General features: G+C 42.7%; 1 protein-coding gene across 3 annotated transcripts in view; it reads right to left on the bottom strand.

Annotated features, from left to right (window-relative positions):
• Positions 1–498: 498 nt before the first annotated feature.
• Positions 499–26696, bottom strand: part of CAB39 (calcium binding protein 39) — a 111535-nt gene continuing 85337 nt past the window's right edge. For all 3 annotated transcript variants that reach the window (XM_072640511.1, XM_072640513.1, XM_072640512.1), the window contains exons 4-9: positions 22990–23108; positions 11380–11548; positions 9545–9604; positions 5511–5576; positions 3468–3611; positions 499–3137 (exon numbers count right to left, since the gene is read on the bottom strand). In XM_072640511.1, coding sequence (XP_072496612.1) covers positions 2949–3137; positions 3468–3611; positions 5511–5576; positions 9545–9604; positions 11380–11548; positions 22990–23108 — 747 coding nt within the window. In that variant the 3' untranslated portion in view covers positions 499–2948. The remainder of the gene's footprint in view (positions 3138–3467; positions 3612–5510; positions 5577–9544; positions 9605–11379; positions 11549–22989; positions 23109–26696) is intronic.

The following is a 26696-nucleotide window of genomic DNA, read 5'->3' as shown; positions in this document are numbered from 1 at the left end:
TTTAATCCCAGGAGACTCAGGATTAAAAGGGACTTTAGAGATAACCAAGGCTGAACCCGTCATGTCACACAGACAGGAAATCAGAGCGAAGGCTTATAGGGCTGGCACCTTTCCCGCTAGGTCATGTCGGCCATGTCAGATGAAAGCTCTGCATTGTTATTTAGGGGAAAAATTTACTTACTGATGCATTTTGAAAAGTGAACCATGATGCATTATTATAGTCTTCCAAAAGGACACTATTAATAAACACAAAAACACCTATATCAGACACAGAAGAGTGAGAAACAGATGACAATAGGTAGGAAAGAAGTATGCAGTGAAAATGAGCATTTTGTGGTGAGAGTTATGAGTCTGTGAAATTCTCCTTTGAAACAGTCTCTTTTCAGAAGTGCACACTGGCTATTTTTGTTACAGAAGATGATATTTGTACACCATTTAATGGAAGTCAGTCACATCCATGAATACCAGTATCTCAAAACACATTACAAAAGCAGACAATTTTGTTTCTTCAAAATTTTATTTCAATTTAAATTACAGGGCCAGCCAGATTTTCCAATATAAATGCATTTTCCTTGGGCAAAATGAAATGCTTTTATATGCAGTAGTTACAATTGTATACATCTCTACTTTTTTTTTTAAGGGTAAAAGTCCCATGAAATAACTGCTTTAATCTATGTGAGCCTTCCTAACACTTGAGAAGAAACCACTTTCAGTACAAGTTTTCCATACTACAAACATGTCAAATGATCAGAACTCTAAAACACAACTTTTTCTCAACGTCAATGTTTTCACATTCTGTTGTTTAAAAAAAAAACCAAACAAACCCAAATAAAGAAAAAATACCACAGCAACTGCCTCCAGAACCTAATGGGATAGTCCCAAGCCCAGGCTCCATTTCACACATTCTCCCTCCTCCCCTTTTTCTGCTCTATGGACAGAAAACTTTAGTGCTAGGACACACTGCCAAAGTGGAGGCTTTGATGTTCTGAGAAATATCTTGGCAAATAAACTCCATTCCACTCAACCGTGATCAGGGTATCTGCACTAAAACCACTTATCATACAGTGCCAGGCAACACAAACGGTAATACTTACAATTCTTGTGGCCACTTGTGCCTTTCTAAAAAGAATGAAAATTTCCTTTTCCAGAAGCTAAGTCACTTCCCCTATTTCCAATAGGAAATGCGAATTATTTTGCACAGAGTAATTTAAGATTGCTTTAAAAAGATCAATTATAATATTGAGCATCATTTCCATTAAAGAGAACCAAATGGACTCCCTTTTCTTAAGGGTCATGCTCTTATCTGGCTTCCTTTCATGAAGGCTTTAAAATGAACCAAAATACAAACAGAATCACATTCTACCAGCAGAGAAATGATTTCATTATGAAGAGAGGCTAGCAAAGGATGGATAATTCTATCAAGTCCTGAATCCACTGCAGCCAGGCGGCACTGGGACTTTCAGAATGTGATCCAAAAGTTGTTGAGTTGTGATCCTGGCAAGCTTGATGAGAAAGCAGACCCCGCTGCTCCTGATCACTTTGCTCAGCTACGTTCCAGTGGGAGCTGTTTGGTTGTGGTCACAGTAACAAAAGTGATGCAACATCAATTCTGTGTAAATACTGATAATTTGCAATATCTAGGGGCAGGAAATGGGGGTGGGGAGCAGGGGTGGGAGTGGTGGGGAACCTTTCCTGCACAAAGTCTACGACTAAGAACTTGTCATAGTCTACAAGAAGCCGGGGCTTCCATTCTTCAGTCACACAACTATTGTACTGGACCACGGAGACAGTAGGAAAGAAAAAGGGGTGCTCTCTGGAGGTCCCCACCCCTTACCCAAAGAATCAGCAGGAATGGAGCATCATCTTTACCATTTATTCATAGATCTGGCCAATATTATATAGGAAGAATACAGTTTCCTGGCTCCAGTTTCTATTGAGCCTCATCTAATAGATGGCACCCAGTTAGAGAAAGTCCTCGGGAAAGTGTGGAGTCAGCATCTCCATGGGACTGGAGAGATTCAATGACATAGGAGCAGTCATTTTTGCAAAAACTCAATATTAGGTAATAGTTACAGACTAATACAATAACATTCTTCTGCTGTACAAATTAAATCATTTTAAAGAAATGAGTAGTCTAGTAGTTATATACAAAAGAAACCTGTAAGCACTGTTGAACTGAAATGTCACTGCTAGTTCTACTGTCTTAAAATACCTTCAAAAAAGTAAAATGAACAAAAACCCTCGAACATCTCCAAGTTGACAAGTCTCAAAAAAATCAATCAAGTCAAAAAAAAATGTTTTTTCTAGAAAGCACTGAAAAGCATATATACATTTTTCCTTATGAACTTTCTCAGGCTTCATTCACACTTTGGAAAAACTGCTAAGTTGCAACATCTATCAGCTTATTATTAGCATGACGACTATCCCCCAGAGTGCACCTCTTTGATACATTTCCCCTCTGATTACAGATAAAGCACTAAACATTTCGGTTTTGTTTTTTTAAATCAAGGCATACAATCGGATACTAATGGGGCCAGGTGTGCACAGGTCATGTTGTGCTGGATCTCAAACAAGTAAGTGCAAATGTATTGGACTGAATCAGATTGGCAAGCATGCAACCTGTCACTTAACCAAACTAGAACCTCTGAGTTGGCTTTTAGAAACCTCGTATTCCTAGGACCCCTCAAACAAGCAGTGTCTTTGAATTCTGAAATGACAGAAAGATCAAGAAAAGGTCCACACGGTGCTCTAATGTGCAAGAAAGCAGCAGCTATGTTTTTCAACTTGGACTAAAAAAAAAAAAGGAAAAAAGGAAAAATGAAAAACCGTTCACTGAACAGCAGATTAGCAGTAATGTTCCTCATGAATCGATACGAGTGCCTGATGCTGAATATCTAACAGCAAATGCTGACTTGGGTTTAATATTTTAGATGTTTATTTATTGGAGATTAAGCTTCTTGCTGTGCTGGTCTCTTCAAATCCCTGATCTGTTTAACTAAATAGGTCTTCTCATCATTAAATTGTTCATCCTCGGTCCTATCATTCTGAAACTTGCTGAGAAACTCAATCAGCTTCGTTTGGTTCTTGAGGAGGATGTCTAGGATTGGCTGTGTTTTGTTAGGATTGGCTACAAACACCTGCAGGAAAGAAGAAGCAGGGAGGTTAGCTCACTCTTGACTACCCCAGGCCCGGGCTAGCTCAAATGCCGTGCTCTGAAATGTGCTTATTTATAACAGAGATTCTGTTTTTCAGGATGTTTGGTGATAGGTGTCCACCATATGACATATATAGGTACAAAAATGGAAACCTAACAACACTTTAAAAGCAAAAATGTAAACTTTCTTCTCAATGCAAACAGTTTCAGCCTCAGACCTTCTGTCCTCCTGTTCTCCAGAAATCAGAACTTTAATTGGGTCCACACCATGTCTCACACACTGCAACCCCAGGAAATGGTTTCAGCACAATACCTTAAAGACATGAAAGGCCTCAAACTGTATGTTGCGGCTCTTGTCACGCAGAAGGTTCATCATCAGTTTGAGGTTTTCAGGTTTACTGATGTATTTTGTCATAATTGTAAAGTTATGTCTGTCTAGCAGGAGTTCCCCGAGAAGCTGAGGAGAGATGTTTAACAAGCATTGCTGGGTTAGGAACAAAAGGCCAGAGAGGCAGGAAAATCAATCATAAGAACACTTCACTTAAAGGGATTTGTTTGAAACCGAGGGGCTCCACCTAGTGAACAGCTTCGAGAGCCCAAATGTGGGGGATATTTTCATCACTTGGGATGAGGGAAACCTTTCCAAAACTGATCTCATACTTTGCAGCCTTCTGCTCAGAGCACACCAAATGGCATATCCCCTTTTCTCAATGACTCAGGATCATCACCATGAACATATAATCTCAGTGCTTAACAGATGCCTGGTGAACAACCAGATCCTAGGAGTAGGAGGGGGCCCTCAGAGGCATCTGGGCCAGCCACCCCCTCTCAGAGCGCCGCTCCTGTTTCTGCCTGAATACCTGAACAGGCAGCTCCTTCTCCCATTGGACATCTCAAATGGTGAGAAAAAGTTTTCTGCCCCCTGCCACCCTCCAACTTCTCCGATTCCAGTTTTGGACTTTGACACTGTGTAGAGAGTAGACCCACTTCCTCTTCCACACACCATCCTTCAAATATCTGAAAAAGGCTCAAGTCAGCTTCCCAGCTAGCCTTCCCCCTGCCCTCCCAGGCCCTCACTACCTGGGGCAGTAGTGACCCTGATGACTCAGAACAGAGGAGCCCCCACTTTGGGAGCTAACACTGATGACAACCCCTCTGCCACTTAGCAGACAAGCTTCAAGAGCTGCTGATCCTGAAAAATGTGGACTGTGACTAATGTGAAGAATGGCTGGCTTTCCAAGCCCTGGGATGACCTTCTGAGCAGGCCAGGCCAGAGTCTGCTCTTGGGGTCCCCTCTGAGCCAGGCAGAGGCAGGCACCAGAGTGGGGCTTGTCGTTCTACATAACTTTTCTGAAAAGTCTCCCACGTTGGCCATGTTGTGAAAGAAGACACAGAGCCAAAGGGGTAAAAGAAATACAGAAAGTAAAAACTAGTTTGCTTCCATGTGCACTCTGACTCCACTGGTCTTTCTCTGTAGGCAGACGGCATTTTTCCTCATGAGTCCCTGTTTTAGATTCTTTTACACTAGTATGAGTGCTGCCTGGCACTCCATTTGGGGGCAGCTGTCCTGTACACATAAATCACAACAAGCTTACACTCAGTAAAGGCCCCTAACTTTTTTCCCCAAATGAAATGCTAAAGCATCCTCTCTTCCATCTTGTACACACGCATAACTTTTTTAAAAACTAATGCAGGACTTTATATTTTACCTAGAAACTCAATCTTGTCAGACAGAATTTGAGTTTTATTCTCTGTCTTTTGCATGTTCCGGGCCCAAGCACACAGCAGGTGCTTCACACATACTTGTTAGCTGATGGACTGATGAGGTTCATGGCTCCACACCAATTCTACTTTGCTGTTTTTAGTTGCTTTGGCCAGAAAAAAAAAAAAACAGATAACCAAGCTTGCTAGAACTGCATTTGTTTTTAAAGTTCTGGCCAAGGGTCTCAGGAGCCCTATATAAAGTAGAGAGGACTCTATGATCTCTGCTTTGGCTGCTCAGAGTTTTTCTATTTCCTAATTCTTCCTACTTCTCCAATGGACTCTAGATTATGAAGGTCACCACTAGGCAATCACTAAAGAAATGAGAGCCTGCCACAATTAAATTCAAATGATTTGAAAATTTTCATGGGAAAATATGCCTCTTGTCTAGGAGTACTGAAGAACCTCAACATTTAATAACACCTCCCCAGAAGCTTTTACATGAATTTCATTTACAAAAACCTCAAGTTTTCCACAATAACAACGACTAGTCCCCACTCACAGGACTAGGCTTGAGGCCCCTGCCCTGCAAAAGAATGCCACTTCCTTCTCCCCAAATTTCAACAGAGAAATAAAATAAAGCCAATGACCATACCTTGAGCGACTGTCTTTTTGTCACATAATTTTCTGAATGAAGCAACTTTTCATATTCACTGAAGAACTAAGAGAAGAAAATAAACATTAATGAGTTTCCCCCCAAATATTAAGCATGAACTAAGTTTAATGCCACATAAAAATGAGAAAGTTACATATGACCCTTTTCCAGCCCCAGGTTTTGACCTTCCAGGTCTCTCTTCTCCCAGGGGTTCCCAAGCCTCCATCTTCTGGCTTTCCTCACTAGAAACTCGGGGACCCCTGCTACCCTGAAATCCAACTCCAACACCAAGTCTTTTCATCAATCACTCTGATTCCTCTCCATTCTCAGGCTAGGTCTTCAGGAGATCTCAAAGTGATGACTAGAACCACTCCTTGGCTAGCATTGGCCCTCAGTTCACTCTCCTTTAATCTACTCAATGTACAGTTTTCAGAAATAGAGACTTCATTACATTACTGGCCCTGTTTAAATCTCTATGATGACTCATTGTCACTTAGAACATAAATTCCAAACCTACTTTCTGGCTACCTTGTGCCTCCTAACCAGGCATCCACCCCGCCATGGGGTCTGATTTCTTCCCATCCACTCTGCACTCATTCCTCAATGGTTAGCATACTAGCATCAGCTTTTACTCTGATCTGAACTCCCAGATACCCAAGAACAACGCCCTTCTCTGACCCTTCCTCCACAATGTCCTACCCCAGATCTCTTCCCACTGCACACCTGCCCTCATCTTACCCTTTGCCATTCTCACTCCCTGAGAACTAGCTTCCCGCTGATAAGACCAGTTCCTCAGCTTCCTTTTCCACCATCAGCAACACATTTTCTCTTACCCCACCTATTCACTGGAAGACCACTTTGCTCACCACTGCCATTTCAGACTTTTCTTCTATTACCATCACTTGGCAACAATTTCCTTTTTTGGCATTCACACTAACCAAGTTTATCCCCCAATCCAGATCCTGGCGCCAGGATGTTCTCTTTCCTTCCAGGTATGTGCCTGGATCAGTGTCCCTCACTAAGCTGGGCCTTGCACCAAGCACACAGAAAGCCCTTCCTAAATGTTTTCTCTACCAATCTACCTACCCTACTGCCTGTTATCTGGAGGATTTTAATACATATACTGATGTTCTAGCACCCAAATCCCTAATCTGTTCAATCCCCATAACTCCTCACCTCTGGCTTACCTGCAAATAGGAACTATCATACCCTTCATCTTGCCACCACTCACACAGGTGCCACATCTTTGTTCGTGAACACTGGGATTCCTTTACTGGGTCACTGTCTTCGGTCACTGCATACCTCCTTCTGCCTTATGACTTCTGACCTGTTCTTCACCCTTGCCAGGACCTCAGTACCTCCCCAGGTTAGCATCTTGCCCTGACCATATCTTCTCCCTCACCAATCCTGCCCAGTCCGCTACTCTCAAGGTGTTTTCTCCTTTGTCCTCCAGGCAATCACACCTTGACAACCTAGTCCTAGATGGCTCCTATCTGGCTAACCAGAGGGAACCCCCCAGCTCCCAGGCTGGGACTCTGCCCTGGGCTTTCTCACATTGGTGAGCTCATAAGCTCCATGGGTTCAATGATCTCTAGGTCAACTACTCCCAGATATATCCCAGTCCTCCATCAACCAGCAACTGCCTACTGAATATTTGATCTTGATGTCCCCTAAGCACCTCAAACTCAACATGTCCCAAACAGAGCTCATTACCCCTCTCCACAAACTCCTCTTCCAAACTTACCTATCTCTGTTGAAGGCACCTCCATTCTTCTAGTCTCCCAGGTCCATAACCTCAGGGTTGTTTTAATTCCTTACTCACCCTCACCCTGTAGATCCAATCAACTGCCAAATCTTGTCCTTTCTATCTGTAGAACTTTACTTATGTACTGTCCCTTCTTACTACTCACTAAGACCTCATCACCAGGACTATGACAGTTTCCTTCCAAATGACCACCCTGCCTCAAATCTCTCCCTACTCCACTCCATATTCCACAGAGTTGAACATGATTTTCCTAAAGTGTAGGTCTAATCGTGTCAGCTGGTCACCTCCACAATCACTCCATTGTCCTGGGTTTGGCATTTGGAGCCCCTCACAGCCTGGGTCCTTTCTTACACTTCACTCCTCATCTTGTCATATTGGTCCACCTGCTGTCCCTCATACACAACACTCCATTTCCAGTCTCTATAACTTTGCACAGGGTCCTGTTTCTCAAGCCTGGAATGCTCTCAATCCTCACTTCTGCCTTCTTCATATCCTGGGCTGCCTTCAAGACTTGGTGGTGGAACCCCTTTCTGGAGGCCTTTTCTGATCTCCTCCCCTAGTGGGGCCTTCTCCTCCAAGGTGACTCTTCTACGATTTTTCATAGCTCTCCTAAGTACTTAGTGACGTATACACTGTCTTCCCCATTAGGCTATGAGTTCCTGGAGGGCAGAGACCCTTTGGGGTTTGGTTTTTTGCCTTTCTTTGTATTCCCACCCAGTTCTTAGCTCAGTATCTGGCACACAGTTACCTCTTAATAAAAACAAGCTTGTTTTACTAATTTATCAAGGACCTAGATAACCTAATTCCATCATACCATGTCATCTTTATTTCCCAATGTTACCCACTCAAATCTTAAAGCGTCCCTTGTCTCAATGTTCATCACACAAGATTTGCTCTCTCCTCCCTGCACACCTTTAGTCACTGTACATATTACCCCTTTTGTTTCCCACGTCTCTACCATCCCTCTCCAAATCTGACAATCCTTAAACGCTCATCGTATAGTACTTGCCCAAACGCTGAATGAACTGGATCCTAAGTCTTGATCAGCAATCTATGACTTCAGTTAGGAGTTTTAGATCTTATAGTGAATACTTATATTATTAATTTCCAGTCTAATACACAAATATTCAATACAGGGCAGTCTTTAAGTAAAAACAGAATCCATAAGTAGATCCAAAAATTGGGAAAGCCCTCCCTCTGGTGGAAGCATTTATCATTACACCAAAGCAACAAATTCTAATCTTTAGGATTAGGACAGAATCAAAGAGTGAGAAAGGGCCCCAGACAACACTACTTCAACCCACTCATTTAACAGATGAGGAAAATGAGACCTATGGAGTTTAAGTGACTTCCTAAAGTCAAAAAGGTGGTATGAGAGGCAGCATTTAAGCTGTTGCAAATACACCCTGCATGTTATAAATAAAGTGATGATGCTCTTGCATGGTGAGAGGTTTCCAGCACTGGTGCTTCAGACTACCTACATGGAGAGCCTCCCACGTACAAGGCACTGGTGCTGGGTTCTAGGGGCCCAGGCCTCATACAGCTGCCAGGAAGCTTACTAACATGCACTGCACTAAATTCAATACAGGGAAAGAAAGCACTTGTAAGTGCAGGAATCAAGGAGGGCCTCAGGGAAGGCGGTGCCTGAGGGCTCTGATGGACATGAAGTACATTCCAGGACTGGGTGTTCCTCAAAGAAGCATGAGCAGGGGGAAGAAAAGGGAAGTGTGGCCAGCTGGACCACAAAACATCAGACATGGTGCCTGTACTGCACAAGGGGACAAACACGGCCAGCCTTGTGCCTTACAAAAAGCATGGGTTAGATGAGATAGGACCATGCTACAACAGTTCAGGCCAGGCCCCTCCACGCCCCTTGCACAGAGAGAGGCTGAGTAACAAACAGACAGAAGGGGGCTTCCCCTAATTATCTCCCCCTTTCAAAGAGGGAGAGAGAGTTTCAGGTAAATTCATTTTATCTGTGTTTGAATGAGGAGCCACAAATTATTTCTAGGCATGATTTTTCCTCTGGTGTAGAAGTCAGGGGGCTTCACAGCATGTGGGCCTCAGTTCCTTCATCTAAGAAAGGAAGGGTGTTACAAAGAAGAATAAAACAGTTCTAAATCTTAAGTACTTTGAAGGTTCCTTCTGATTCAAATTCTATGACTCTATGCAGTATCTAACTGTAATATTTTAATATTCAATCCATTTCTAGTAGCTAGAAGAAATTAAGACTTATAATACACAATTTTATAATCTTAAATAGACTCACTCTATCATAATGCTGTTCCAAAAATTCGGCACTCAGCAACTTGTGTCTTGTAAGTAAATCCTAGAAAAGAAATTAAGAGTTTCACAACTTTTCTCCAATATTTAAGGATTCTAAAGTTCTAGCCCATTCTTCAATCAACAAAGAATTCTGATATGTTAAAAATGACTCAGTTCAGGGGGAATCTAACTGAAAATGCAATGGCTTAACATGAGCATCAGCAACGTGAAATGGCCCGTAATTTGAAAAGAAATACCCCCCAAAAGCCAACGTAATGGTTAGGTATGGGGTGGGGAAAGGGACAGCAAATACCGTGAATGAAAGACTAAAAACAAAGTCAAGTATAAGAAACATTCACTTTATGACTGTGTTAAGAGGAATTCAAACAAACCATAAGCCACCAGTAGCTAATGGCACTAGCCACCAAACCAAACCATTAAAATGCAAATCTGAAGTCCAAAGTAGCAAGTCATGTGACTGTTTAAAGGTAATCTCTGGGAAGGATCTAACAGCTCAAAGGAACTGAAAAGAAGAAAACGATGGAGCTTCCAGGGAGAGAGAGACACACATACACACACAAGATCAAAGGGAGAGCAGGAATGGGGGAGACGGAGACCCATGAAGATGCCCCTGAATAAGACAAGCAAAGGGCCAGCACAGGCTTTGGCTATACATCTGGGGGCTCTGTCAGACTGGAGTTCACTGGTACAGAAAGAAACATCCAGTGATCTTAATGCAGTTTCGTAAAAATGTGCTATTTTTTTGCATTTACTGAAACGTACATTTTATTTCAGAAGTATTATCTCTTTTTAAAAAAACCTCACTAATATCACATGCAGAGAAAATGAGCCGGCAAAGTGGAATGAAGGATTCCTCATCTGAACTGGGGCTTCAACAGTCTGCCCCTTGGGACCCAGGGGGACTGTCACCTCAGGCATCCTGTTACACTCAGTCTTTTAGTTTCAATTAACAAATCTTTTCACCTGAAAATGGAGAGTTTAGCCTGCTGTCAATTCCCCAGGAGCGACAAGCGGCCCCTGGACTCTAGACATGGCCGCGGCCTACACAGAGCCCTTTCTCTCACACTTTGCTCCTTCATCCGCCAGAGCTCTCTTCCAAGGCGCCTTTGGATGCATCTACTGAAGAGATTCCATCACAAAGCTTTCCCAAACCTACTCTCTTCTGTGTTCAAGGGTTTTCCTGGGCACTAAAAGTTTTGGAAGTGGGAAAGGAGAAAGGAAACGAGCTGTAGGTCTTCAGGTCCTTTGTGGAGGATGAGAGTGCTAAAGCAAGGTTCAAACTGTCTTTACATGTAATCGGAAAAAATAAAATACTATTTACATTAAACAAAAAAGGGGGGGGGGGTCAGGTTCACTGAAGCTTCACCTTCCTTTGAAGCTGTGAACTCCCTAAAAACTACTTCTATCTGGTACGCGCATTTCCCCAGCTCTTCAAAGACTAATAGCTTATACAAGAAACATAATCATCATTTTTGAGGAGACGAAAAATAAAGTTAAATATTAACATAAAGATTTTTGTTTCCTATACACTGCTACATATAAAAATACAAGCTCCAAATTTCCCCTGTATGTCGTGTGAGACTCAGATACAGGAACTGGATTTTTTCAAATAAATGAAAGAATGATACAAATACTCAGAACTATCCAGCTGTCGATTGGGTCATTCCAACAAACAGTCCTCCTCCTAAGAAGGCAGCATATATAGGACTCCTCACATGGGAGCAAAGGCCCCTGGGCCTCAAATGATTCTTCAAGTGAATCCCCCAGTACAGGCCCTCACACACATGTGCACAATCAGTTCCCTCATTTTTAGATTACCTTGAATGTGGCAAATGCATCCGAAGCGATATCAAACGTCGACATTTCAACATATCTGAAGAAATCATAAAACTGCTCTGACCACAAAATGATTTTGGCAAGAGGTTCATGTCTGATGCATTCTCTCAGCATTATTCCACAATTAAGAGCAATTTCTGGAGATTCGTACCTGTAGACAGAACATACATAAAAAGACTTTTTATTTTATTTTTAATTAATTTATTTTGAGTTTTCAACATTCACTTCCACATGATTTTGAGTTCAAAGTTTTCTTCTCATCTCTCCCCTCTCCACTTCTCCTCTCCCCCACCCCAAAAGACCATTCATTTCAATTCCCCTTCCCCCAATCTGTCTTCCCTTCTCGCATTCCCTTCCCCTCTATTTTCTTGTAGAGCAAGGTAGATTTCTTTCTATACCCCACTGCCTCATACAAAGACTTTTTAAACAACCCTAACCCTACTGCATCACGGTCGCATTCTGGGCAGATCACCTTTCTGAGATTTCCTAGCTAAACACTGCAGTCCTATCATGTTATTACAGATGAGGAAACTGGGGCCTGGAGAGGCTGGATGACAGAGTGAAGGGCACACAGGTAGTAACTAATCTAAGGTAATTTATACCTTTATAATTAGAACACCTAACCAGGTAATTTCTACTGTTGTTAATTTCTTTAAGAGAAAAAACCCCACAGATAACATCATGGGGGGTGGGAGGCCAGTCATGTCTGACTCTCTGTGACCCTATGTGGGGTTTTCTTGGCAAAGGTGCTAGAGAGTTTGCCCTTCCTTCTCCAGGTCATTTTACACATGAGGAATCTGAGGCAAACCGGGTTCCGAGGCTGGACTGGAAGACAGGAAGACGAGTCTCGATGACGGGCAGACCTGGGCTCTGTGCAACATGGTGTCCCCTGGTGACCCTGCCATGATGGTGCATGGCTCATCAAAGATGATTTGTGCAGAAGCATTTCGTGTCAAACGATCACCAGGGAGCTATGGTTTGATTAACTTTACATTGGGGCTCTCGACTTTTCAGATAAGGGCCCAAATTAACACAAGAACCCTGTTCTGAAGTTGCTGAGTCCTCATGAAGGCCTGGTGCCAAGTTAAACGGTCTGCCAAGTTAAACAAATCTGACCACAGCATGCCTGTTTAGAGCTTCAGGAGCTTTCTGTTGTCTCTAGGATGAAATAGAAACTTCCTGGCTTTCGTCTAAGCTGGCTCTCACCTACTTTTCCAGATCTATTCCATCTCCTCCTGACTCAACATTCCAACCAAACTGGCTTAACTAGCCTGGTTCCCCATCTCTATCCTGTCACAAAGGCTGATCCCACAACTGAAACATTCTCCCTAACTCCCCTTTATGCCTCATGACTCCATAAGAAATCGTCCTTCCTATCAACTTCAGTTCTCTCCCCTTTTAAAATGTATATATCTAACACAAAACCCTCAGGCTGGCACTGGAAAGCCTTGAGCTGTCTGGCTCCAGGCTGTCTTTTCAGGCTGACTCCCCATTCTTTTCCCTCACTTGCCTCTACGGTTTGGACAAACTGGCTCTACTCTCTGTCCCTGCCTTGGATTTGTGTGATCTATGCCATGCACTGGCTCCTCCCAGAATGCCCTGGAGGGCAGGAACTGTATCACTTTTTAATCTAGCAGTGCCTAGCATCATGTCAGCAACTCAGAAATCTACACCTGCTTGTGGACTGATCCTCCAAAACCTTGTGTCAAGAGAATTCACACCCATGAACGTCCCAACCAGGTCAAACAGCCAGCATTGTCTCAACCTTAACATCTGCAATAGTGGTCCCCTCAGGCTCTCACTGACGATGACCTCTGGCCTCTGCTTCCTTCCCTACCTGAGTCTTTCAAGTGGAAAACTACAGAAAAAACCTGAAATGTTTTATACACATAAGAGATGTGCTAAGAGGTGCTCAGTATCATGTCCACTCCATCTTCCATTCACAGAACCCATTCTTACATGGTCCTAGAGGCTCCAAGGGAAGAGAGGGCTCTCCTGCTAAGGCTGGCATTGAGTCACTGATTCTCATTGCTCTCACCTTCTGACCAACCTTCCTGGGAGGAAGCAAAGCAGAGCGCGGGAATTGGGAGACTCTGCCCCCATCCCAGCCTCTGCCATGATCTCAAGACCTTCGACTGTTGGCCATGCCCTTCCTCTCTACAGGCTCCAATATTTGACAAACCAGTCTTTAATTACTTCTCTCTCACAGACTCCCCATGAATGAGAAATGCTTTCACTTTTCTATCACTCCTTTCATGAATGGGCTACAAAAATTCTTCTATTTCCTCCAAACTTCCTTCTTACTTATCCTTTTACAACCTGAATTCTACCTCCTTACCTGCTACTCAAACAATATAAGCCTCACCTGGGAATTTCCCATCTATTTTTTTTTTTTAAATATCTCAGATCCTCTTTGACAGTTCCTCCCATCCAACTCTCTCCCCAGTTTAATTCTATGACATGACTAGCCTAGTTCTCCTTCCTCTCATTTATTTTCTGGAGGCAATCAGAGTTAAGTGACTTGCCCAGGGTCACACAGCTAGTATGTACCTGAGGCCCTCCTGACTCCAGGCCTGGCACTTTATCCACTGCACCACCTAGCTGCTCTGCCTGCTTCTCTTCCACCAGCTATGGATTTTATACAACTTCCACTTTTGTGTATGACAAGTTTAAAATATAAGAATGAAGGGCTTCTCACCAGAATGGAGTGAACTAACAATAGCTAGGAGGGAAAAAATTATATTTGCTGACACTCTCAGCAAATACCTTTAAAAGAATTTCAAATAGCAAAAGAAGGAGGAAGAGGAAAACGTGTGTGCGCATGCACACGTGTGGTATATGTGTGGTGTGTGTTTATATGTGTGTGTGTGTGTGTGTGTGTGTGTGTGTGTCCCCACTAAAGGTAGATTCCAGAGAGTTAGGTAGAGATATACAGGCATTTACAGGAGGTAACCTCCAAGAAGGAATCAAGTCACCTATGAGCACTGATTAAAGATGTTTTATGAGACAGGCCCCACGTTCAGTTCTGGGCATACAAAGGCAATGATGCATCTGGACAATCAAGGCACAAGAAGTGAGAAGCAGTGATAAAGTCCATGACCTTCCACCCCTAGAGAAAGGCCTGGGTTACAGAGGAGATTGGCTAGAAATCCTCAGGTGAGGAGGCAAGTGAGACCTGCGAGTTCTCACTGACTTAGTGGGACAAGCATATGGCTCTGACAAAGTCAATGTGATTCCAAAGAGAGAGAGGAGGCCAAAAGGGGATGGGGGAAGGGTGTGAAAAAGACATACTTTTGTAAGGAGAGGCCAGTGGAGATCACTGGGTGGATCCAGATAAGGGCAGATGGAAAATCCAGATGACTTCCGAAACGCAGGTCACAAGCCTGGCCCAGAGGCAGGACACAGCAGCCACCAGGGCTTCGATTCTCCAGACATCTGCTGGAGTCCTTTAGGCCAAAAGCAGAGCCACTTGATACTTTACTGGCTTGCTTTAGAGATCATTTCATCCTTCAAAAGATGTAGCAACCAACAAGGGGAACTGTCCTTCTGGAGCTGGGAAGAGAGGAACTAGGCCATCTTACATACTGGGTAGGGGAGGGGCAGGATAAACATGGGAAGTTCTTCCAGAAGAAACCTAAAGAATTCTAATGGGGAGAGAAAGGGAGAGCTTTCTAAAACCAGCACAAGGGATGGATGGGGGCCTGATGGAGATGGGGAGATCCGAGCCAAGAGTGAAAGAAAGGCTGGCAAGGGAGGAAGGAGCAGGTCAGTGTGGAGGAGTAAGTATACTGAGTGCACACAGGAAACTCACCACCAAAGATCTGAAGGCCTAGCCCTTTAAGAACCCTATCAGGAATGGAAAATCTCAAAAGCAGTTAAATGTGGGGAAGATGACTAAGAACAAGGGAGACAAACATCTATTAAGTGCCTACTGTGTGCCAGGCACTGTGCTAAGCCATTTGATCCCCACAACAACCCTGGGGGGTAGGTATTATTAATTATTATTAATATGAGGAAGACTGAGGTTAAATGAATGGACCAGGGTCACACAGCTAGTAAGGTCTGAGGCTGGATCGGGACTCCGGTCTTCTGGACTGTAGGCCCACAGCTCTAAACACTGTGCCAAGGCGCTGCTTTTTTGTTTTTTTAATACAGCTAGGATGACAGAAAAATAAGAGATGATAACAGAGAGAAGGTTGCTTCCATTTTCCTTGGCAAGGGGAATGACCTTTGCACTGGAAAAGATTAGGAAAAAGACTAATAAGAAGCTGGAAGCCAAGACAAGGAAAGAAGAGAGTGCCGAGCTGCCCTGAAAATACTCAGATGTGACCACTGAGCCTCCAACACCAGGGGCTGGCAATGTAAAACTGGAGAAAGGCATTTGTCTCTGTACTCAAAAAAAGGCACAGAGTCTTCCAAGGAGAAGCCAATGACTTGAACTACAATTCTTGATAAAATACGGATATCGTACATCTGACAAAGAAAGTAGTTAGAACAAAGAACGAATATGGTTTCAACAGAAATGGGTTACTAAAGAGATGATTGGGGAATACCATACAGAATGTACCCTTTTCACTTGTGTTTGACTCTCTGTAACCCCTTTTGGGGTTTCCTTGGCAAAGATAATGAAGTGGTTTGCCATTTTCTTCTCCAGCTCATTTGACAGATGAGGAAACTGAGGCAAAAGGGTGAAGAGACTTGCTCAGGGTCACACAACTAGTTAAGTACCTGAGGCTGGATTTGAACTCAGAAAGATGTGTCTTGTTGACTCCAGGCACTGTGCACCACCTAGCTTGTTGATAGGATGTACTGGGGTTTTACTAAAACATTGGACAATAGCCCTTCAAGTTACCTGTGTGCAAACAACAGAAAGATGTAAGTATAATTAAGTAGATTCAGAACTGCCTGAATGATCCCAAGAATAGTCATTAATGGTTCAAGGTATACTAAGGTCTCTAGTGAAGTGCTGCAGAGATCTGTACCTGGCCCTGACCTATATCACGTTTTCATCAGTGACTAGGATAAAGACATAAATCCCACATTCATCCAATTCCCAGTTGACATAAAGCTGGGAGAGATAAACAGTATACTAGATGACAGAGGCAGGATCCCGAAAGATCTGACTACAATGTGTTGCTGAATATCAAAAAGTAAAATTTAATAGCTATAAATGTAAGATCTTACACCAGAGTTCCAAAAAGCCAACTTCACAAATTAGAAAGCAGTGATTAGAAAGTAGTCCCATGAAAAAAGATGTGAGGGCTTCATCTACCGGGACTTGATGAGAGGTCTCCGAAGGAGAGGGCAGACCAAAAGTGGGTGTGATTACAGGCTTTCTGAAAAAAAAAGCAGAGTGAGATGAGGCTCTGACCAGAGGTACTGCACTGCATTCTGACCTAGACACAACTTTTCAGGAGAAGAGTTAGTGAAGACAAAGAGCCTTGAGACCAGACCATACAAGAATGGAGTCTGGGAACAAGATCCACACGACAGCTCTCTCTAAGGATTCCCCATGGAACATGGATTGGACTTGATCTCCTTGGTCCAAGAGGACAGAAATAGAAGCAGGGGGTGGGAGTCACAAAGAGAAAACTTTAAGCTTCACGTCAGGAAAATGTATTAGACAGAGAGCTGGGCCAACGTAAAAAGGGTGACCTCAGGAGCTGTGCACTGTGGGAGGCATCATATCAGCCCAGGCTGCACAGGTCTTCAAAGAAACGCTTTACCTAGATGACCATGTGTTAGGTGGTGCAGGGTAATGTTATTCAGGATGAGATTGTAATGGGTTTTTTTCCTTTTATTTTGCAATTGTTTACACACACACACACACAGCACCCCCCCCCCCCCCCCCCCCCCCGTCCCAGCCTCAGTCTCCACCTCGAATCCTTTGTCAGAAGATCAGTATCTCTGAGTCTGAGGCAGTCCCCTGCGATATTGTTGTGATTACATAAAGTGTTCTTCTGCTTCTGCCCCCTCTGTGCAGTAGCACTTAATACAAGTCCTCTCAAGCATCCATCCTTTCTCACGCCATGATAACGTCCATTACATGAAGTCTGTTCAGACTCTTCCTAGCCAAGGGACATCCCCCCACTTTCAGGGTTGAGGCTACAACATCAACATTTCTGTATATTCTTTGGTCTCTTTGGGCTGTAGGCTCAAGAGAGGGATCACTGAGTTAAGGGACTTTTGGGGCTGAGTTCCAAAATGTTCTCCAGAATGGCAGAACCAATTCCATACTGCCACAGTGGTGCTTTAATAAAATGCCTATTTTTCTGTAACCTCCAATATCTGCCATTTTCCTTCTTGGTCATCTTTACCAATCTGATGGGTGTAAAATGGAACCTCAGAGGTGTTTTAATTTGTATTTTTCTAATTATTAGTGACCTAAGGCATTTTTTCATATGGCTGTAGATAGCTTGGATGTCTTCCTTTGAGAATTGCCTGCTTAGACATGACTAATGTGAAAATCTGTTTAATAGAAATGCAGGTGTAGAACCCACATAAGACTGCATGTCATCTCAGGGAGGGAGGGGAAAGGTAGGAACTGGGAGAAAATTTGGAACTTATGGAAGTGACTGGTGAAAACTGAAAATAAATTAATAAATTTGGGGAGGAAAAGTGCGAGAAATGCCTGCTTATATCCTTTCTTATTTAGTTATTTTTCAGTCATGTATGACTCTTTGTGGCCCCCTTTTGGGGTTTTCTTGACAAAGATAATGGAGTGGTCTGTCATGTCCTTCTCCAGCTTGTTTTACAAATGAGGAAACTGAGGCAAATGGGAGTTAAGTGATTTGATTAGGGTCACACAGCTAGTAAGTGTCTGAGACCAGATTTGAACTCTAGGCCTGGCACCACTGTGCCACCTAGCTGCCCCATCTCTTTGAAACATTTATCTTATGTACATCTTCCCCTATCCAGGAAGGTAATTTCTTCCTTTTTCCTTTGTAATGTCTGTTTGTCTTAACCGCTGGAGAAGGAAATGGCAAACCACTACTATATCTTTGCCAAGAAAATCTCACAGACAGCATGGTCCACAGGGTAACAAAGAGTCAGACATGACTGAATTACTGAACAGTCTATCTTGAAAGATTATAGAATGTAAGGTCTTTGAGAGCAAAGACTGTTTCTATTACATGGTTGTTTCTCCCATGCCTGGAATATGGTAGGCACAGAATAAATGCTTGTAGATTGAAATCTTTGAGGATCCTGGCAATTGAGATTTGGGAATTTTTCAAAATCTTTCCCACCTATTTTGGGGGCAGTTGGGTGGTACAGTGGATAGAATGCTGGGCCTCTGACACTGGGCAGCTGTGTGACCTTTGTCGGGCACAGCATCACATCAACAACCTGTTACTTGTGAGACTGATGTAGCCTTCCTGACACCAGGCTCTCTGTTCCCTCCTGGAGCTCTCATCTGTACTCCAAAGCCGGGCTTCTTCTAGCCTCAAGCACATCATCATGTGCATGTTCAATGTGTCTAAAACTGAACTCCTCTCCCCCACAACTGACTCTCCTTTCCAACTGTCTAATGAATGTTTCCACGTGGCTATCTCCTTAGCTCCTTGAACCAAGGTCTTTTGTCCCAATTTCCATCGTTCTATTAAGGGCATCAAGAATTCTTCAGTGTCACATTTTCAACTCTTATCACCACTCAGTCCCTCATGCTTCAACTACGGGTTCCTACTTCCGGTGATGCCGCCATCTAATTACTTCTTACTTCCCGTCCTCCCCCAATCAGCACCAATCTCACCACCTCCTAACTCAGAAATCTTCACTATCTGCTCCCTGTATAATGCATCAGGAAAACACTACAACACTCTCAACTGAAATCAGACACCGTAATCATAGCAACCAAGCCTGGCCCTACAAGAAGAGACAGGGACAATGCACCTCGCCTTCCTTTCACTGTAGAGACATGACTGTGGAATGCTCCTGACGCTGACAGACTTGGCTACTTTTACTGAAATGCCTTTTCTTCACTTTAAATGTCTGTTTCAAGGATAGGGAAGAGGAAGAGGGATGTATGTAGAAATTAATATAATATAAATACAAAAGGTATCTTTGAAAAAAATTCAAAATCCTTGCAAAGTGAGTTTTCTTTCTTACGTCTCCTCTGTTAGATGAATTTTTATGTCAAATGCCCTGCTGACCTTGGTGTTCCACCCCCCCCCCGGCCCAGCAGGAAGGCTCTGTACTCTTTCCCTTTTTACTGAAAATCCATTTTTCAGTGATATTTTATGGGATATGTCACTAAGGAATAAAAACTGATTTTCTTTGCTTTTGGTGGGAAAATATAACAATCCTTTCATTTATCATAAGTAAAAAATACTCTTCCACAATTTGGTTGATTATTCTTGGCATATGAAGAGTTTCTTCATAGCTGCTTGTAAAATATGATTTTCAGGCTTTTTATTTCATCACGTTTTTCTAAGAGACCAATCTCCTCACTGCGCTTCATCTCCAGGATTGGAATAGAAAAGCTCAGGTGTTCCCCTCATCTTGCTGCCTTTTCATATTTATTCAGGTATCTTTCCTAACATCTTTGTGTTTGAGTTCCCAATCTACTGATTTGTTTTTTTTTTTTGAGAATCTACTAATTCAAAAAGAATTCTCTGCCATTTACATTCTAAATGATCTATTTCTCTTATTTGTCTCTGATTTCTGGAAAAGTTATTTCCGCCTCAATTTCCCTTCTCACTTCCTCCTTCAGTCACTTCACTGAGTTATGAAACCATATTTTCAGCAATCCTACAAGCCCTGAAGGTTGTCTTAGCATTTCTGGGCATCTTTTCGTTGTTGTACCATTCTTCTTTTGAGAGAAGGTTTTCCTACAATTTAACAAATATGATTTGGAGTCTGAGTTTGGTTGTTCTGTCTCTATCGGCCTCCGCTGATTTCTTGGTGAAGTATTCCTCCTGAATGGTTCATTCTGACCCTTCCTGGAAGCCTGCTATTCTATTATGGTAATGCTCTTGCTATTCTGAGATGACAGAGGGGAGATCAGAAGTTCTAAACATGTTTTGCACCTCTCTGATGCACTTATCATGCATTATTTTTGTATCATAATTATCTATACATGTGTCATATCCTCCTACTGCCTACAAAAGCAGGACCTTGGCTTATCTACACTTGCCATCTCCCCTCAACCTGCTCTGCACACAGGAGGGACCAAAGACATCAGAATTCTTTGCGGCAGTCGTCCCCTTCAGCCATGGCCAACATCTTTTGACTTTTCTTTCTCTGAGAGTGTCTGCAGGTTTCATTTTGGCTCATCACACTGCCAAAATATCAACTAGTTCATACTTTTACATCTCCAGCCTGGATCACTGCAATGCACTTACTGTCTCCCTGCTCCCAGTTTCTTCTACCTGAAATCCCCCCTGTACATGCCCACAACATTCAACTCCTTAGACCGCCTGAAGGGCACCACAGCCTTCAGAAGCTACAATGAATTTGCCACAGCTTGACCAGCTAAGCCCCAATTCCTCAGCTTGGCATTTGAGAACCTGCTCTTCCCATTTTCCTCTTCACTGCTCTAAAGCATCCAGCTCTAGTATCCATGGTAGGTATCCGTGCTAGGCACATTACCACTTCTTCCCTCTGAGCATGCTTTTCTACCAGCTTAGGGTTCTCCATGCCCTAAGGGTGCAGTGGATAGAGAGCCCAGCCTGGAGTCAGGAAAATTCCTCTTCATGAGTTCAAACCTGGCCTCAGAAACTTATTTCCTAGCTGGATGACCCCGGGCAGGTCACTTCACCCTGTTGGCCTCAGTTTCCTCATCTTTCAAATGAGCTAGAAAAAGAAATGGCAAACCACTCTAGTATCTTTGCCAAGAAAACCCCAAAAGGGGTCAAAAATTCCTTGCATCTTCTGAAAAATAACTGAACACCACTTCTTGGATATTAAAATAAACAAAACCTGCAAAGACTGCTCTTTTCCCATAAACCCTTCCTGAAGTTAGCCCAAGCTACAGTTGTGACTCATTGAATTTCCTCCTGCACACACAGGCTACTGCAGCACGTGGTGCCGTAATGTGTTTAACTCCCTGACTTATATTGTAAACTTCTCAGGGCAAAGGAACTGGCCTTCAACATTTCAAAAATCTCCCACAGTGCTTAGAACTGGGTAGAGACCACTGCAGGTTGCTTACTCCATGCCTACTAAGTAAACGTATGTTTACACTGCTCTTCTTATAGTAGGCAAGGGAGTCAAAGGACAAAGTGTCCCGTCCAACAAGCTGGGTAAGTTTCGTTTGGGGACTGCCTGCCTCCCCTTAGATGAAGTAAGAATTTAATGAATAAAAGACAAACAGTTATGCCATACCGCCTGTTTGTGGGAAAGCATACAACATCCTAACAACCAACGTTCCCAAATGCAAAGCAACCCCACAATAATAAATACTACTAGTGTAACACAAGGCAACAGAAACAACGCCCTTCCCAATAAGGAAGCAACAAAAGCTCTACAATTTAAAACTTTACCAGCAAATTACATCTTTTTCAATAAGGCTATTCAGATCAGAAGCATCAACTTGGTCTTAACCAATTTGTGTTCCTCTGTTTTCTAATCACCATGTTTCTGGAAAAGGAAATGCTCCCTATGTTCATGCAAAAACATACTTGAGAAAACAGATTCACAGCTGTCTCTTGCAGCACACAATTCTGCTTTGCTAATGGTAAAAGGGACTTAAACACAGTTGTGCGTCACCTGCCTAGAAGGCAGCCCAGTATCTGAGGTCTGAAGAGGAAGAAGCAAGTATGAACTTGTAGGTAGGATCCATCACTGAACCACTCCTGGGAAGCAGCTGAGGGGACAGGACAAGCTGGATCGTTGGGGCTACCAGTTCTCCCAATCACATGTGCACATGTATGTACCCACTCATTTAAAGAGACACCACAAAGCTAAGAACTGACAGATGCAAACCGTAGTTCCATAGTCTATAAATAATTGTGGCACAGAAGTAACAGGCAAGCCTGACCATCAGCTAGGTGCAGTGAGGAGAGAGGAAAGGAATTTGTTTTCTTAAAGTTTTGGGTTTTGTTGATTTTTTTTTTTTTAATTAGGCTGCCCAAATAAAAAGTCTGCTTGTCAGGTGGTAATTCCAGGGAGATGCTCTCCTACTGGGTTAGTGAATACACATTTGTAATAAAAATCAAAGCTGCTGCATTATAAATAGGTACTTTGCTCATTACTTTGACAAAAAGAATTCTGCTTTATGTGGCCTATGGTCTACTCAGAGGAGTTTTTATTTGCCTTCAGAGAATGTACCTTAAAACAAGTGTTTACTTTGCACTAGCAATACCGTCTGATGTTCCAAAGCTTCGAGAACTAAGACAAAAGCATCAAGTGTGCGTTCCAGGACGGGGGTTTCTGAACCTTAAAGTCGAGGCTGCCCAAATTCAGCTTTTCAGTTTCTGACTGTGAAACAGATTGTTTTTATATCTTAACAGCCCTCATGTTTGCTGAAGACCCGTGGGGAAGATGCCCTGAACAAAACTACAATGAAAGAAGCTTTCCCCACCTCTGCCACCTTGCTTATGCTCAAGACAATCTTTTTAATTGAGAGTATAAAAGTTGTAATGTTGTACATACCCTTTTAATAACATGAACAAAATATTCTGTTGAGTGCAGATATATTCAACGGTAGGAGTTCTTGTACCAATTTGTCTTCTGAGGATGTTGTTGAAAATTTGGGCCACATCTTTTTTGCCCTGTTAGAAATACAATTAATTACGCATTTACCTAACTAAACAATGTAATACAAAAAAGCATGAGAGAAGCTGTCTTTATGGCAGAGAACGACCACTTCTGAGCACTCCAAGGATCTAGGATTTTGCCCTCCACTGACACAGACCATGTTGTCGTTCTTCAGGTGCTGCTGGTGACACCTCAGAGATGACCTTCTCCCCCTTAAGAGCTCCATCTTCCCACAAAAGACACTGAATCTGCAGTTGGTGGGGTCCAAGAGACCTTGTGATCTGCTAGAGAAGCCTCTGAGAACTCAGGGTCCCTTCCAAATCACAATAAGGCATCACAGTAGGACCCCAGTCCTAGTTACTCAGGTAAATCTATATATGGCTTTAAAAATGTTCAGTTATTTCTTAATTTCTTTCAAATATTTTATTTTCTTCCCCAAAATCCTACTCGCTATCATGGAACAACGCTAGCCTGGTTCTTGAAGGATTCTGTCAAGCCTAAAAAGCTGAGGCATTGGCCCAGCCTGCATCTGCACTCTGAAGACCAGCTTAAGCCCACAGAGGCTCTTTGCCATAGCTCTGCTATGCCCAACCACTCAAATGAATAAAAATACAAATAATGCCCAAGGGATGGTCAAAGGGGCAAAGGGAGCTCAGAATCCCAGCTTTAGATTACTGAACGGAACCACACGTACACTGGTATTCTTGCTATCAATGAGACCAGCAGAGGATGTCAGGGACCGTCACTAAATGCAAGGGGAGACTGAAGGTTCTGGGAGGAATGAATAAATTTCATCACATGGCCAAAGGCAACAAGAAACAATTTTATGGGATATTCTCTCATCTTGCCCTGCAGTATTCAAAATGATCACCCACCAATACCTGCTGCAAAGGATTAAGAAGTGGACAAAAAAAAAATCTATGTCGAACTTATTGAGAATAAGCTCAGGCTAGCTACTAGTCATTGTACTGGAAGGTCAAAAATGTCTAGAAATGTCTTTTGAGGTGGAGAGGAAAGGGGATCATAAGAGAGGGGGGCTCCAGAAAGGAAGAAACATGGAAAGTTGCTGCCAGAGAGGTGAAGAGGCTGCCCCCTACATATCCAAGGCAGGCTGAGAAGAGGAGGTCAAGATGAAGGTCATCCTAGGGCACCAAAAGAACGCACTGATGTGACCTGAAGTCATGAGTTCTTCACTTTCTTGGTGTCACAAATCCCTGTGGCAATTGCTAAAGACTACGGACCCCTTTCAGAATGCTCTGAAATGTTTCAAATGAAATGACCAGGAATTGTGAAGGAAGTCAATTATACTGAAAGAATGTTTTGTAAAAACCAAGTTCTTGGACTTCAGCTTAACAACTCCTGACCTAAGCCATCCTGAAGAGCTCACAGAGATCACTAAGATACTAATCATCAAGACAACAAAAATGAGAAGGGAATGGAATCTTCCAACTAAAGTCCAAGGATCTGGATTTTGATTACTAGCAAAATATTAGAATATATTATTAAAGAGATGGGAAATGAACTTCTGAAAAAGAAAGAAGTCATCACAAAAAACCAGCTTCATCAAGAATGAATCATGCCACACTAACAGGATTTCCTTTTTTTGACAGGATTGTAGGTTATCAGGGAGATGCTGCAGATAATGTCTAACTAGAACTTAATAGCATTTGGCAAAGTATCTAGGGTATTTCTGTGGAAAAGAAAGAGAAATTTAAACTAGAAAAGAGTAGAATTTGATGGATTTGGAACTGGTTGAATATACAAACTCAAAAAATAGGCAATAACAGTTTAAAAACCACTGGGAAAGCACTTTTCAGTGGAATGTCCACACTTCTGGCTCTATGGGGCTTAGCATCTTATCTATGACTTGAAGGTCCAGAGAGCTTATCAAATTTATCTACACAAAGGTGAGAGTCAGAGCTGGTGTACTGGATGACAAAGAAGCAGGACCTTTCATCAAAAGATGCAGGAACTGAGTGGTGAGAAAACTCAATAGTGGGAACCTGGCAGTTAAGAAAGTGAAATCAATATTAGCCTGCAGCTGAGGGGTACAGTGCCAAGGAGAAGCTGTAGTCTACCTTGGTCAGATCACGTCTTGAGTAGGGATTGTATTTTAGGAAGAACACTGATAAGCTACAGAGCATCCAGAGGAAGGCAATTAGGGATTCTGCTACATGAGGATCATTTGAAAGAACTCAAGATGTTTAAGTTGAAAAAGAGATTTCTTCAAATACTTGAAGGACTGTTTTGTGGAAGAAGAAAAGAACTCTTTGTGATCTTACAGTTCAAAATCATAGGGGCGATGGGTAGAAAAGAGGTAACTTTAGGGTCTGACAAAAGAAAGAACCTCCTACCAGAGCTATAAGAGTGGCATGGACTGACTTGGGAGGGAGTGAATTCTTCCCCACTGGACGGACACTTTCTAGGGGTTGGTATAGAGGAGACCAGTGTCCTAGGACGGACTAGATCAAGGATCCTTAGCCTTCATGTTATGTGTGTGTCATCGATCCCATTGACAATTTGGGGAAGCCTACAGACCCATTCTCAAAAAGATGTTGTTTAAATGCACAAAATAAAAAACAAAGGATTACAAAGAAACCTAATTATACTGAAATAGTTATCAAAACACTTTAAAAAAAAGGTCCCAGACTCTAGGACTAGACAGTTTTCAAGGTTTCTTCCAAGTGAGATTCTGTGACTCTGAACACTGGGCCAAACTTAGTAAGATGGTATTCCAAAGGGATAAATTCCACTGAGGCTCAAAAACTCAACTCCAATTGCACAAAAGAGGAAAGGGCAATTTTTCTGAAAATAATCTTGAGGCTTTAGAGAACTGCCTGCTGAGTGAGTCCACAGTCTGATATGGCAACCAGAAAAGTTAAGGGGATCTTAGGCTGCAGTAAGAGCCAGGACTGACTGTTCATAAACAACCTCAAAGGAGAAGATTCCAAAAGAATGGAAAAGACCACAGGTGAGACTCCCACTGAAGCATCAGGAACTACTGAGGCCCTATGTCTTTCTGCTATCACCTTCATGAGAATAGCCTAAGCATGCAATGAAGAACACAAGAAAGAATTAGGCAGACTTTCACAGACCATTTCCTAGAGACTAAAGGAAGTGAAGAGAATCTTGCTGTGTCAATTGTTTGCTAAAAACGCATTTAACTCAATCCAACGACTGCTCTGAAGGCTCTCTTCAAGCAAGGTATCTCCTGTGCCTGTTAAGATTACACAAAATTCTATGACTGACATGACAATGGAGAGAACTGTCAAACTTTCCCAGTCTGGCTTCTTAGCCAACTGAAGGTCATACTCACTGTTCATCTGCCTCACTGCTCCAAATTACAGAGAGAAAGAGACAGCAAGGTGAGGGTGGGGGAAGAGAATATGTGTTTGTGTGAGAAGTGAGGTGCCTGATTCTGCACTTAGGGTCTTCAGGTACTTGGCTGGAAATCTTTTTTAACCTAGACAAGCCAACATAGGGAGATGATGATGGTTTTTCAGCTGAGGATGACTCGGTCAGATTGGCACACTTATTATTCATTATTAGGATGATTCCAGAACTCTGTGAAGGATCATTTGTTGAAGAGAAGGCAAAGAGAC

The sequence above is a fragment of the Notamacropus eugenii genome, chromosome 2 (genome assembly GCF_028372415.1).
Source record: "Notamacropus eugenii isolate mMacEug1 chromosome 2, mMacEug1.pri_v2, whole genome shotgun sequence".
Taxonomy (NCBI): Eukaryota; Metazoa; Chordata; class Mammalia; order Diprotodontia; family Macropodidae; genus Notamacropus; species Notamacropus eugenii.
Note: the sequence above shows the minus strand (reverse complement) of the source record. Positions and strands in the feature narration are given on the sequence as shown.